The following is a 14,587-nucleotide window of genomic DNA, read 5'->3' as shown; positions in this document are numbered from 1 at the left end:
TGTGTGTGTGTGTGTGTGTGTGTGTGTGTGTGTGTGTGTGTGTGTGTTTGTTTGTAATAACAGAACAAATCAGTACGTGGTGGAGATTTGATTGTGCAGATGTGGCCTATGCATCTTTTCCTCTCATTCTTTTTTAATTGCAGTTTTATGCATCCATGTTTTGTATTCTACCTTCAAACTTGAGTAACAATCTTCATCAGCAATGACAAATTAAGTACAATTATGTGTCTGGAGGTTTGGGATAGAAAATAGCCTTTAAGAGTTGTTTGTTGATGATGTGATTTGTGATTCAGGTTTAACAGTAATTTCATTGTGTTGAAATCTGTTGGGTGTATTTTAAGCTGGGCTGGTTAACTATGACACGTGGAGGTGGTTGTAAGTGGAAGCACATGTTTGTTGTAATGATCTCATGACACAATGAACATTCAAATAAAATAAAAAAAATCAGATCTTAATTCAAATCTCAAGCATTGAAGAAACAAAGTCTGTGATCCCTGAATGTTCATCTTTCACCACCTGCATTCACTCATCACTGACACACACACACACACACACACACACACACACACACACTGCAATGTCACACACTCTCAAGACATTCCTTTCTTTTTGTCTTCTGTGTATTGCAGAAGGTGTCTTTGTATCCATATGACCTGTTTGACTCCTCGTCTGACAACTGTCTTACAGATGTTCTAAAATCTACTTGGAAGCACTGAGTCCATCATTCAAACCAAGCGAATGCTGTAAACCCAGATGCAACTTGGAATTAAAGATATGCAATCAAGCATGAAGGTGCGAGTGAATGGCACATCTTTCCTTAGATTTAATCAGAAAACAAATGTAACAAAAATATAGGAAGCAATGTCCTTTGTCTGCCCAGTGGGAACGTGTAACTAACGGAGGGCACATGTCATCAGCTATTGGTTAAAAAGACTGCACCATTTTCTGGTAGAGTAATTTTGGTCGACGCCCAGTGCCATGAGGCAATAAGACTCTAATCTGTGTAAATGCTTCCTGGTCCATGCCCAAAACTAATGAGTGAAGTGAAATACATTGGTTTTTAAAGTGCTGAGCAGGCCAGAAAGGGGGTCAAACATCCCATTTTTTCGTAGTATTATTTGCGTTACATTCATTCATGTCTCGCTTGAGAATACTTCGACATGTGGAAGAAACCACCAACCCTACAATTATTAGGCCTTTCAGTAATGTGTTTCAGTGATCTAACATTTGAACCCTGTGGATATCATCTGTGATGGGAGGTTCCTAATAATCCCAACTGACACACTTACTCTCACCACCCTCCATTTCCTCCATCGTGCCACATTTCTGCACAGGTCTCCAGTATTCTCGGCACATCACTCCAAAGAAGCTCCTCCATGACAAGAAATCTGTTCAACTCCAAATATAATCAATAACCTCTGGGGGAATATCAGCGACAGATCCTATTGTTTTGCTAGCTGGCTCTATGCCAAGGAGGGCTGTTTGTCCAAGTTGGCAACAATAACTTAGGAGGGCAGTTTAAACTAGATATGAGGCCTCCTTGTCCTACATCCACCAGTTTGTAACGGCCACATGGGGAGCTCCTTCCTCTTTCCTTGCTGCAGCAAACGTCCCCTTCTGGGAGGGTGAGTCTTCCCCGTGTCCCATCATCCCCGCAGTCCTCATCCTGGGCGGAAGCTGTGAGGCAATAAATTCTGTTATCACACCCACTCTGACAAATGTGCCTTCGCCTCCAAGGGTTGAAAAATAAATCCATACCGGATACAGGAGCATTCTTCTCAAGAAACGCGCATCAAGACAGGAGGGAGAGCGCACATACGGTAGTTTGTGTTTGCGATGTGTAGCGTAAGCCACTTACACATAAACAGGCACGCGCCAATTAAATAGTTCCTGTTGGACTCCATATTTAAAAACAGAGTCAGAGTATTATTGGAGTGTTCAGTTCCGATTCATTTCCATCCCAACTTTCCTCTTCTCTCTTTCTCTCCGTCACTCCACTGATCAATACCAGAGCTGTAATGATGATGAACAACCCGCATCATGGAAAAATCCCAAAACATATTTTTGTCTTCTTGCAAATGCACATCTGGCGAGGATGTGGATCTTCTCCTCTGTTTCCTTCTCTCTCTCTCCACATATGTTATGAGATACGTGTGCTTTTAAAACTAATCTGTGTTGCAAGTAGCTCATCTGAATGCAAATGGTCTGCCCAAAAATACATTTTTACCTTAGGGAGCTTGTAAGTCATACCTTAAACTTCTGCCAGGAATCATATCTTGACACATTTCTAGATTTGTTATGTTAAAAACAGCAAGGATCATCACTGCTGCACTGTGTCTGAATTCTTTAAAGATGACAGAACACCAAAATATTGCCTGATTTGCATGCTTCCTGCATTTCTGCTATTAAAAGCAAAGGGTCATGCACGTTTGTACAACACCCCCATGCATGTATCTGTGATCAAAGCTGTTTGGGCACTGCACGTGTCAGATAAAAACAGTAATGTCAAACACAGCAATAAAACTGGACCAAACCTCGGTGAGCCAAAAGACATGTATTTAGAATGTAATTCATTACCCGCTGCCTAATTCACAACATTGTCCAGTGATGTAAAATCATAGGAGACATGATGAGCAGAGGATGTCAGAATTTGGGAATTCCTATCTGGACACCTGACAGATCACATTCACTTCAAATCAGGAGCTCCAAATCTGGGCACCCGTTCAGTGGAAAAATGTGTCTTGAATTTTCCACTTTTGACAAATAACAAAAGGGAGAAAAAAAAAAGTTGCAATAGCCTGAGGAAGCATGCTTATCAGATGACTTGTAGCAATAATCTTCCATCAGTGAATCCAGGGATAATCCATTTAGCATCACTCCATAGGTTCATTGCTATCAAATCTTTCCCATATGGCCAAATGCTTTCAGAGATGCAGTTATTTAAAAAAATAATAAAAAATGGGCAAAGACAACGGGTCCTGCCTGAGACAAATTCAATACAAGAGCGGTTGCATGTTTCAAAGTATTTTCAGTAAGGCCTTTTCTGTGGCCTCCCTCACTACTAATTTGGCTGATTGTATGTATGACTTTTAACTCTTGAATCTTATTGAGGTTTTGGCCTGAGAGGGCATTAATTTCCTTGAATAATTCAACTATATCAAACAATGAGTGTGGCAGTCTACACTAAGCAGACATTGTCCAGGTATGTGATGATAACGGACGTGCAAACAAACAACCCCAATACATTACATTGTCCACTCTATCCTAGAGCCGTGTGCATGTTCATTTCCGGCAAAGCCCTAAAACAAACCATTCGCTTGACCATAGGTGCAAACTACAGCTCACACTAAAGCAGGCTCTGGAAATACACTGGACTGTTGATCAGTGGCGCTTCTTTATTAAGTTACTATGTAAACATATTTAATATACAGCAATCTATCACTGACAAGGGGCTTTTTTTTGGACATAAAACTGTGCATACTTAATTTAAATTGGAAATTTCTGTTTGCTCTTGACTTTCATCTTTCTCATTTTCTTTGGCACAAAAGGCTAAGATGCCTGGATATTACTCAACACTCAGATGGAGCCAATTTGGCCTCAAATTAGTGGGAAAAAGATGTGCGCACACTACAGCGAAGTAAGCCGTGAGAAACGGTGGTACAATTTTGATTATTTGATGTTTTTGAATTTTGAAATTTGAGTTTAATATCTGGTTTGTAGTTCTTTTGTTCACCTCACAGTAAGCCAGTAAGCCTCACAAAATATGTCCAAGTTGGAAGGTATCCATTATTTACTGGCAAAGGATTGTTCAAAGGTAGGGGTTACATGTTAGAGGACACATCTCCGGTAAGCCAGTCACCTTTGGTGTCACAGGGCTAACACAGTGAAAATAACAGGATATTTACTGTCTTACCTGCATTCCTGAGGAATCTGCCAGTGTAGGAAGAGACGACTCTGGTATTGGGGTCATAGAAACCATCCCCACAGTCGTAGCATCCATCAGGAATGACGCGTGGCGGATGAAGATCAGTTAGCTGAGATTCTGTATGTAGTTGTAGTTGTTTTGTATTAAACGGCGGTGGTTTACAACTACTAACAAAAGTCATTATTATTATGATGTGTTCAAATCTCAGTCCTTTCTGATGGCTCTAATGTTTCCCCCGAGTTAAAGTGTCATGTGAAATGCTCATACGTTTAAAGTGATGGGAAGTTTATCTATTTGTCAGGTTAGTGATGTATATAGATCATAGAATCAATGAACGCACTTAGCTGATCTTTTGTTTTTTGTGGTCTGTACTGTTGAACATGTGCTCGTCATTTTAGCGGCTTTGGGTGTGTGTTACTGTTATTATATTTCAAGCTAATTTATGTGAGATGTCTGAGAGTGGGATAGTGAAGAAACCACTGTCATCGGACCGAATGAGCGAATACACAAGCAAGTAAATGAATTTGCAACCTGCAGGTCTGAGTCCGTTGCACCTCTCACTGTAGAAGCGCCTGTCGTATCCATCACAGTAGTCCCAGTCCTTCTCCTGGTACTGCAGACCATCAGCAAAGATCAATGATCCCTTGTGAGGAAGCACAGTGGTGAAATCATCCTCATTCTTCAGCCATAGACTTCGATGGGTCAGATCACCCAAATTACAACAGAAAGCACAAAATAAATAAATAAAAATGTCACTTACCTCTATGGTGTGTTGCCATGAAGATAGCTTCAATGTTATGTGCCACAATGTCATGATATTTACATCTTCCACCACCCTTATACAATGGAGTTTCATTTGTGCTCCTCAAAGAAAAATACACACTCAACAGGCGAAACAAACAAGTTTTATTTGGGGCTGTGTCTTTGGCAAAAAGTAGCTCCTGTGAAAACTGTTAAAAGAAAGGTCTGGGAGTTATCCTGTCCCACCCCAGACATGGTTTCTGGAGAGATAAGTTGCTGTTGAGGTTTTCAAATGTTTCTTCTCAGGGCTTTAAGCGCCACAAAATAATTTAAATGTTCTTCCATTGTCTTTGGGTTAAGGCGGAAATCTTAGAGATTGATATCTCAAAACCTCAGCAGATAAAACCCAAACTGTCTGCATAGATATAAACCACTAGGGGAAAGTGGAAAAATATGTCCTTTGGGCAAAGTGTGTATGTGCGTGCATGTTTTTCTGAGGAATGAAATAACTGTTCAGTAATTTTGCAAAATGTGGACGCATGACAACATTTTCACTTATCATTTGCAATCATGAAAATGGCATTATTTCTTGTACAACATGTACATTTTTAGGTGCTTATTCGCCGGGGCATCGAGAAGACCCACGTTAAGGGGGTGAATTTGTAATTTTAACAACTGGTGTGATAACACACACTATAGATTCAGCGTTGTCTTTTCTATATAGACCTTTCTCACAGCAGACGTTTAGACTGGTCATTGCAGGAGATGCACAAGTTTAGGTTATGACATCAATGATGCTACAGCTCCACTGAAGTGTCCTATCACCCCATATCAGTGAGCCAGCATGCACAGTATAGCGGGGCCCTGGAACACCTGTGGAACTCAGCCTTGATCATTGTTATTAATGACACCTGTGCTTTTCCTGCTGTACGCGTCAATATGTCTGAAGTAAAAAATAAAGTTCAGTTAACTTGTATGAGTCATTGAATTTTTACTGGTAATCTTATTTTTGTTGTATTTTAGAGCACTGTTTGATAAAGCAAATAGTCAACCGATGACCGGAAGTTACCATATTTGGAATGCGGATCAGTGACGTAGGGCATGTTCCGTTTTCTGGTCTATTTGACTCTAAATAGGACCATAATTTGTAAAATGAACATCATGCTGTATTGAAGAAGATATGAAACTAGCGATTGAGACCATAAACTCAAGTGCAAGTTTCCTATAAGCTACCAGATATAGTTTCCAGTCTGTTTAGGTCTGTTTTGATTGGAAGTAGGTTTTATTGAACTGACATGGATGCAAGTGCAGAGTAGTCTGGGTCACGGTTAGTCATGGTTCAGAACTGCTATCGTTTCAAATGACCAGCAACTGAAATGATGATAATAATTGGAGTGATCGCTGTTGTGGCAAAAGCCCATGAAGGATTGCATCAGAGGAGAAGTGAAGTGAAAAACAGGAGAGAAACCTAATAACTACGACAATAATTTTGAGTGATTGCTAAAAGGGACCAGATGTAATATCAACTATAACCAATGTGAAACACACAGTCATGCATGTGGATGCATATACTCTGACATGTACACACACACACACACACTACTCCTCACCTGTTTAGCTTTGCCGTTTTCCCAGGTGGCCTCATATTTATTTCCATTTGGAAAGTGTAGCACTCCTTTGCCATGAAACATCCCCTCTTTCATCTTGCCCACATACTTGCTCTCTGTGGGAAACGTGTACTCTCCTTTTCCATCCATCCTGAGGTAGAGAAGAGGTGGTCACATAGCAAAGGTAAACTGAATCAACCATGTTTCATATAATTGGTTATCCTGCCGTCTTTACGGTCATGAAAAATACACTTACTTGCCATTTTTTGTCTCTCCTTTATAACTGCTTCCGATGAGCTCCATTACTACATTTACTTGCAAGCTTCTTCTCAAAATAAACAAACAAGCACAAAGAACTGTTTTATCAACTGGGCGATACCGTACAATGGCTAAGTGTCATCTCACCATGGCAACAGAGCACCAGAGGAAGCCTACGTCATAAACTGGTCAGCGTGAAGAGCAATGCATCGTTTGTCACAGTTTATCATTTTAACCATTTCCATTTATAGCAAAAGAGACAACACAACTAACAAATTGATCAAACTTTCACAGTTTACATGGATGTAAGTGCGCATGCGCATGCGTCTCCCAGCTTTGTCCGCGCACTCGATTGCGTCATCAGAACGCGCCTCCGAGCTGACTGCGGTACCCAACCAAACTGACCTTCCTTCTCGCGGCCTCGTCGTCGCTCGTCCTGGAGTCAGACGAGGACCTTGAATGTTTTGCGTTTAAACTTCTGTGTTTTGTTTCATTGCACACACACACACACACACACACACAGCCATGTCCACAACGCTGGACGTCCCGTCACAGGAGGAGCTGAAGGTGGACGAGGTGAGCGGCGGTTATTTTCTTTAAGCTTGACTGGAAATCATAGCAAAGGCAGAACATGCTAGCTATCTAGCCGCTTGCTAACTGAACCTGCTGCCTGGTTCAAAACAGGCTCAGTAGTCCATAACGTTTGCCACCGGTGTTACCTGCCTTTGCAATGCTGAGAGTTAGTCGGATAATCTAAATGTATAATGAATCCACCAGCATTCATATCTGAATGCAACTAGCGAATGTCCCGATATCTATATTGACAACACTAGCAGCATTTTTTTCGCAGTCTTTAAAGCCCGCTTTATAGAGCTCCTATACAATTCCTTATGGTCACAGTAACTTTACAATGTCTGCCTCGAAACAAAGCTGGCCGGTTTGTGTCGGCAGCAGTGTTATTTGACACATTGATCTTGTCCTTGGAAGTCAGGTGTTAGCTGGCAGCACCTTGTTGTCTTCCAACACTAATAAGGCAACATCACAGATCTAATAAACACAATTCGTGCATGTAAGCTACAAGTTTCTTTTGAATTCAATATATTTAGAATTGCACTGTATTCGATGCTATTACCTCCCCACTCGTAAACCTTATGCTATTGTGTTATAGTACATGTGAAGTGGTGTTGTATAGCCAAGGACATAATACATTGTTTTACTTTAGCTAGCTTTAATGAAATATACTTAATTGCATTCACACATTCTCAATATTGAGTATCGTGTGTGTGAGACTAGACTGCTTAAAGCACAGTATGGATTTTGTAAAACATTTCCATCATATCTGTCCTGAAGTTCCCATCAGAGGTCAACACAATCCACGCACCTGACAACACTCCTGTAGTTATTAAATAATTTAAAGAGATGTTGGACAAAATAATATATGGTTGTCCTCCAAGAAATAGCTCAGACCTCATAGCTGCCTCTTTCATAACGGTCTATTTTTCATTGTTGTTGTTCTAAATACACAAGGTAAACAATAAATACAACAAAGCAGGCTCTATGCAAGATTTTAAAAGGTGCACTTTTCACTATTTTAGCTAGCCTAGCTGTTTAGCTGCAGTCTCTGAACTGGATGAACATTACATTGATCCCCAATATTCAAATCAAACGCATTCTTTCAGCTCTTTTAATGGGGTCACTAATATCAACACACGTCAGGATACATAATAATAATCTCTCAGAAAAATGTCTTAAAATGTCTTCGTTTATCTACTATCTACTATAACTATCTGTTTCTGTCCAGGTCAATGTCTCCTCTGCGGTGCTTAAGGCTGCTGCCCACCATTATGGCTCCCAGTGTGACAAAGCCAACAAGGAGTTCATGCTCTGCCGCTGGGAGGAGAAGGACCCCAGAAAGTGTCTAGAAGAAGGGAGGAAAGTCAACGAGTGTGCACTCAACTTCTTCAGGTAACTCTCACCCAGGCTTTTCAATCTTTTTGCCGCCAAATACTCCTGATATATATATATATATATATATATATATATAAAGATATTTAAGGGAAGGAAAGAAATGAAGTTCCAGTGAGTGCACCATTTGGGATGGAGGTGAGCAAGCAGAATTTACAGAAAAAGAAAAGTGAAGTGTAAGATAACTTGTTAATTCTGGTAAGGACAGAGTTATAAACATAACACATCTGTCCGTAGCTTGTTCAGTGTTTGTACTATGTGCGCTGAACTTTCAGTGGTGAGTATTTGTAGCTAAATGTTAAGTCTTCTGATTTTCTTGTTTTTAAGAAATTCCGGGTGTGATGGTGTATATGATGTCATTAATGTCCTGATGTGTATCTTAATGGAAGGAAAGATGATTGATTAATTAACAGACAACTTGTGAATGTGAATACAAGAAGAATGCTCCACAATACCCACAAAAATAAAAGTAAAATGAAGAAAAAGGCCCTTTTCAAACCCGAAACAGTGAGGTAGTAAATATTATAAGTAGAACCAAACTTATTGCATGAGGATATGATGGTAAAGGACATCTCCATGCTCTTTTTATGGTGAGTTTATGCCTCATGCCATGACCAAACTGAATGTAAAACAAGGAGAAATACCCACAACATTTCTAGTCAAACTTTAAATAACTTTTCTAGGATGTTGCCAGTGTTTCTAAAGTTATTTTCCATTGAGTAAGTTACTGTGTTGCAGTGCTTATCTTAAAGCTTTGTGATAATGTTATTCTATTGAGTCAGTATTTATTCCCACAAAGCTTTTTCCATAATTATCTTCACTGTACTATATATGAACTTTTAATTTAATACAAATCTAATAATGATTGTTTTTTCTGCATTTTTTTTGCGACAACACCTTTATGTAATTTCTCTGTGCCATTTTATTTTATTAAACAATGATCTAAAGAAGAAAAGGGTTCATTTTCAAACATGAACGAGTTCAGTCCAGAGTTTATTGTGTCTATAAAACTGCCCTCGAGGGCTATTAGGGGAAGTGGTCTGGGGTTCCTCACTCTCAACTGCTGCGTCTGTGTTTACTGAACGTTTTGCACTGCGATTTGCCTAAATCCTGATCTGATGCCCATGCAGCAACGCAGATGCTTTTGTGTGTGTGTGTCTGCCTGCCTGTCTGTCTAAAACAGATTGTGTTTCTGGTTCTCTAAAACACATGACCTCTAATTTTAAAGCCGAAACAAACAACCGACACTCTGACCCCAAAGATAAACTGAGAGTTACTGTGAAAGAGCAATACCTATAATTATTATAATGAGGAAAGATTTGAAAAAAAAGCTGTAATTGCGCCCGGGACCTGGTTTGATTCTTAGCTGCTTCTGGCAACTGCCAGCAAACTTTAGAAGAATTTAATTCACTCGATCAGTTAAGAAAGTTCTTCTTATGGAGACCTTAAAATGTTTTTGTCATAATCCTCAATTTATTTAAAGTCTTTGACATGAGTGAAGCGTGACTTTTCATTTGTTTTTGGACTATTGCCCCAAAAATATTTATTTATTTATACCCATTTTATTCTGATTCTGTTTGCACTCTTCCTCGTAGGCAAATCAAGGGCAGCTGTGCCGAGTCCTTCACGGAGTACTGGACCTGTCTGGATTATTCAAACTTGGCGGAACTGCGGCACTGCCGTAAGCAGCAGCAGGCCTTCGACGGCTGCGCCCTCGATAAGCTGGGGTGGCAGAGGCCCGAGCTGGGAGACCTGTCTAAGGTGAGCCATTCGAGGGATTGACTGCATTCACAATGGGAGCAGCTCGCTTGATGGGCTCTATTCTGGCTGATTATGGGCTGTGCAAGAGTCTCTGATTGCGTCTGCGTCGTGGTGTCATTCGGCTGTAGTTCTGAGCAGACAAATCACGCATTTTGTGTTGCGTTGTTTTTTCTTTTCATAAAATTGCCATTTTTAAAGGGCTTCCATAACATGCTGGCAGCAACTAATTAGGTAGCAGCAGTCAAAACAAGACCAAAAACTGATCTTGACAATAGCTTTTTATGACATTTATTTCTGTCGTCTTTGAAAAGACATGTGGACAAACCTGGGAGGGTGTGAATGGCTGCAATCAACTTTCAGGCCATTCTGCATCTGCCAAACAGAACTGTCGTTCATGGAATCGCGTCACATGAGCAGGAAACAAAAGAACAAACTTTTGACTTGATGTCACTTAGAAAAATGTCCAGGTTGACTGTCCACCAAGTTTCTCTGGTTGCTCAGCTATACAACAAATTCAAAGACTTGTGTTTGGGATGGTGGAGGCCAGAGCATGTCAGGAACGGAGGAAAAGAGTAAAGGAAGGACAGACCTGACAAAGAAGTTGCACACAAAGTGCAAAGTAGGGAAAACGCAGGCGAAAGGATGAAAGAGGCTGTAAATCATGATGTAAGGGAAAAGTCTTTTTGCTCATTCTTTGTTTTTACCAAAATGTTACAATTCCTTTCCATGAACAAGCACACCGTGAAAGGGTTAAAGTTTTAAGACGGAAACCTGGATGATGACAGAGACCTGTCGATCATAAGGTAGCCATGTCCTAAACCTAAAGCATACATGTCTTCTAAATGGGACCATCATTTACTAAATGAACATCCTGTTGTATTGAAGAAGACTTGAAACTATTGATTGACACCAGTTAAGAATGCTCACTAAGGTAATACATCAAGTGAGAAGTAGGATCATTTTCTCATAGACTTCATTTAATCAGCCATCTTTTGCAACCAGAGGAGTTTCCCCCTAATGGCTGTTAGAAGTTTAAAGTTTAAAGAAGAATTGTGGACCGTTTACACTGACTTCAATGAAGCCCGTGACGCATGTGTCTTTTCTTTCGTAGGTGACCAAAGTAAAGACCCAGCGGGCCCTCCCCGAGAACCCCTACCAGTCTAGACCACGTCCTGAAGCCAACCCAGCCATTGAGGGTAAACTGGAGCCTTCCAAACATGGCAGTAGGTTATTCTTCTGGAGCTGGTGAGGCAGCGCCAGAAAGTCAGTCACCTTCCCAAGCCATGGGCTCTGTCCAAAAACATCTAGACCACGTGTGATCAATGATACATCAGCATTACTTCAAAAGGTTTACATCTCTCTGGTGCAGACGGCAGGAACATGGATGCTGGTTTTGCCACCTTTATAAATGTGTAAGGTCCGCGGGTTGGTTTTGGACAGAGCTTATGTCCTAATAGTCTCTTCATCAGCTGTACCTCCAGCATCGTCAAACAGTGTGATAAAGGAAGGAAGGAAAGATGGATGATTGTGTTAACAACGTCCATGAATACAGCTTTCTTGACCACTTCTGTAAATGTAATGAGTGAACCAATGCAACATGCTGTTATTGTTGTCAAATAATAAAAAGATAAATTATAATTCTGGATTTTAATGTCTTTATTGATCTATTGAAGACTCGGATGCCTTAAAAAACTTGTACATGTACGTCAGAAAGATCAGCTATTTAGAGGTCATGTGTTGCCAGACACAGTTCCTTCAATATCTGCAAATTGTAGGCAACACCGCTGTGTTTGCACGTCTGTGTTTTGTCAGTGTGTATTGTCAGACTTATGACGGGTGAGGTTGGAGGTCAAGGTTCAGGGTCACTACCTGCAGCCAGAGAGAGCAGCTTCAGCTTCCTATTCTTCCTCCCAGCTCACTTCCTGGACTGGAAGAAGACTACGGGAGTCATTTCAGAGATCCACAGTGAAGCGTGTTACTGCTGCCGGCACGCGTGTGTACTCGTGACCCTCAGTCAAAGGAGACGAGAGGCCGATTCAAAGACAAGCCGACCTGCGGAACATAGCGGACCGTGCCAAATCAAACGCACACACATCCGCTCACGTACTACCGAGATATTAAAGTATAAGTTACCATAAGTTTTTAAAACTATACTAGTAGTAGTAGTAGGCATGATTTGATTTGCTCCACTACAGACGTCAGGCGGGTTGAGTATTTAACCCACGTGCCATGTGGTTGATTTCTTTGGGGACCAACATTGCATGATTTGACAGCTTTCTCATACTCAAAAGCAGAGATGTGGCTGTAGGCTGTTTGCTTATGTTGTAAAAACAACTTGTTTGAGTGCGCAAAAAGACAGACTTGACTTATCACTCGGAGAGGTCGACAGCTATCTTCTGTCGGTCGCTGTGATTTTATTCAGAATATGTGTAAACACACTTTGAGCTTTTCTGGTTTTGCTTATCTTAGATGGAACGTTGATATCATTTCTGTCTGACATTTTTCCCACAAGTTTCTTTTCATCCTACCGACAACGTTTCAACACAGTCACCAGTGTATTGCCAAGAACAACCATATATATTTCAGTGTGTACAGTATAGCTTTGTGTATGTATGCAGACGTGCACACGCATGTTTCTACAGGACGGCACTGGCAGTTGCAGAAATCCCCTCACAAGGTGTGGTCTGGACCTGCGGCTCACACAGGAAACCCCTCACAGACCCTCTTCTGACCTGGACAAAGGGAGGAGGGAAGAAGGGATGCAAAGAGGAAAGGAGGTGTGGACGAAGGGAAACATGGAGGAGAAGGGGGTGAGGACAGACAAGGTAACAAATAAGAAAATATTAAAGAAGGCGGTAGATGTAAAATGGAATTGGAGTAAAATAAAAGAAGCACAGGTTAAAGGGAGGTTGAGAATTAAGGGAAACAAGACAAGGGGCTAGAAAAAAACATGAGATTCAAAAAGGAAGGGCAAAGTGGGTAATGACTTGAAAGCAGGCAGACAGACAGAGTGGGGTCTCAGAGGTTGTTCAGTGGCTGGCGGTGAGGCCCCAGGGCTCGTGGCAGGCCCGTCTCCATGCGACTTGCAGGAAGCCGAGGGTCATCGTTTGACACGCACCGCCACAGGAAACGGGCTCTGGCACAGGAAAGAAATACAATACAGCGCTTTGACAAAGCTACAGCCCGCCTGGGAGCCCAGTGCGCTAAAACACTCAAACAACCCAGCTTGTTCATAACACACGACTGTCAGTGTTCCCATTGTTCGGCATCAGGTTGGACATAATAAAGTAGATGCTTGAAGTGGTGATGGGCATCAGCAGTCATACCTGGTCGATGTTACTTTTTAGTCTTCTCATCACGTCACCTGTGTTCAGACTGAGGAACTCATTTCTGATGTCCAGCAGCACCATTATTTATTTCCCAAAGCAGATTTGTGGTCAAATGCATCTATTTGAATAAAAATCGATTAAATAGATCAAGTGATATCTGAACATTTACATTGAATTCCCACTTTCTGGAGTACATTACCAATGCATTACTTTATAGTATATCAGTATAACGCTACAGTCCACCTCTCTTCCATGAGACGGGGGCTGCGTCCATGCCATTAAGAGCCCCTAACATGTGGGTGCGCTTGATTTGGCAAACTCTAAAATGAAGGTGAGTTTGATTTGTTTATGTTGGTGAATCTTCCTCGCCATTTTTGCTCTGTGATCTTCAGACTGAACATGTCGCTGAGTGCTGCTTTCATGTCTCCTCGTATACTGGACAGGGTGGCTTTGAACTGGCATGCAGGTTGCTCTATGTATAAAACAACACACACCCACAAAGCCACAAGTACCACCACTGCATCCATGACCGGCACTCATGGAGATTAATAATCTGAGAGCTTCAAAAGGGTAAACACACTCGCACATGTGCTCACTTACACGGCAGCTTTTAATCTTTGTGTTTCCTGAGAAGAGCCATACAGGCGCATTTACATGAGATGGAACATCTCGGCAGAGTAAGACCATCATAACTTATTTTGTGAGGATGCGCAAATGAATTCTGCTGTGCCAATGTCTGGTGTACCTGCAGGAGCTAAGCAATCTCAGTATTAGCCAAAGTTGAGCAGTTTTGATAATGATGACACAAAGTAGACTCAGTGGAAAAGGGCCAAGACTGTGCGCACATTTTGAGGTAAAAAAAAAAGTACAATATCACATTTGAGAGGAATATTTCTGGAATCTTAAAGAGCCAGTGTGTAGAATCTAGCAGCATCTAGCGGTGAGGTTGCAGATTGCAACCAATTTAAACTACGCGGAGAACTACGGCGGCTGACGCGAAA

At 41.3% G+C, this 14,587-nt stretch overlaps 2 protein-coding genes across 2 annotated transcripts in view; one reads left to right on the top strand and one right to left on the bottom strand.

Moving 5' to 3' along the window:
- Positions 1-6,849, bottom strand: part of morn5 (MORN repeat containing 5) — a 10,047-nt gene extending 3,198 nt beyond the window's left edge. Inside the window, exons 1-4 of the mRNA XM_031855815.1 lie at positions 6,530-6,849; positions 6,277-6,424; positions 4,457-4,568; positions 3,914-4,042 (exon numbers count right to left, since the gene is read on the bottom strand). Coding sequence (XP_031711675.1) covers positions 3,914-4,042; positions 4,457-4,568; positions 6,277-6,424; positions 6,530-6,576 — 436 coding nt within the window. The 5' untranslated portion in view covers positions 6,577-6,849. The remainder of the gene's footprint in view (positions 1-3,913; positions 4,043-4,456; positions 4,569-6,276; positions 6,425-6,529) is intronic.
- A 37-nt stretch (positions 6,850-6,886) lies between these two features.
- On the top strand, positions 6,887-11,895 carry ndufa8 (NADH:ubiquinone oxidoreductase subunit A8). Its single transcript, XM_031855816.1, has 4 exons — positions 6,887-7,107; positions 8,333-8,496; positions 10,092-10,257; positions 11,369-11,895. The coding sequence occupies exons 1-4, from the start codon at positions 7,057-7,059 to the stop codon at positions 11,504-11,506; spliced, it is 519 nt and encodes a 172-aa protein (XP_031711676.1). The 5' UTR covers positions 6,887-7,056; the 3' UTR covers positions 11,507-11,895.
- Positions 11,896-14,587: the final 2,692 nt, after the last annotated feature.

Source organism: Anarrhichthys ocellatus, unplaced genomic scaffold (assembly GCF_004355925.1).
Source record: "Anarrhichthys ocellatus isolate YVR2014 unplaced genomic scaffold, GSC_Weel_1.0 scaffold16, whole genome shotgun sequence".
NCBI classification, from domain to species: domain Eukaryota; kingdom Metazoa; phylum Chordata; class Actinopteri; order Perciformes; family Anarhichadidae; genus Anarrhichthys; species Anarrhichthys ocellatus.
The sequence above is the reverse complement of the archived record's forward strand: the minus strand, read 5'-3'. Positions and strand labels throughout refer to the sequence as shown.

Excerpts from the sequence above, each read along its gene's own strand:
- ndufa8 (XM_031855816.1), top strand. The coding sequence starts at position 7,057 with ATGTCCACAACGCTGGACGTCCCGTCACAGGAGGAGCTGAAGGTGGAC. Across the intron at positions 7,108-8,332 it reads AGGAGCTGAAGGTGGACGAG|GTCAATGTCTCCTCTGCGGT; the intron begins GTGAGCGGCGGT and ends GTTTCTGTCCAG. Across the intron at positions 10,258-11,368 it reads AGCTGGGAGACCTGTCTAAG|GTGACCAAAGTAAAGACCCA; the intron begins GTGAGCCATTCG and ends TTTCTTTCGTAG.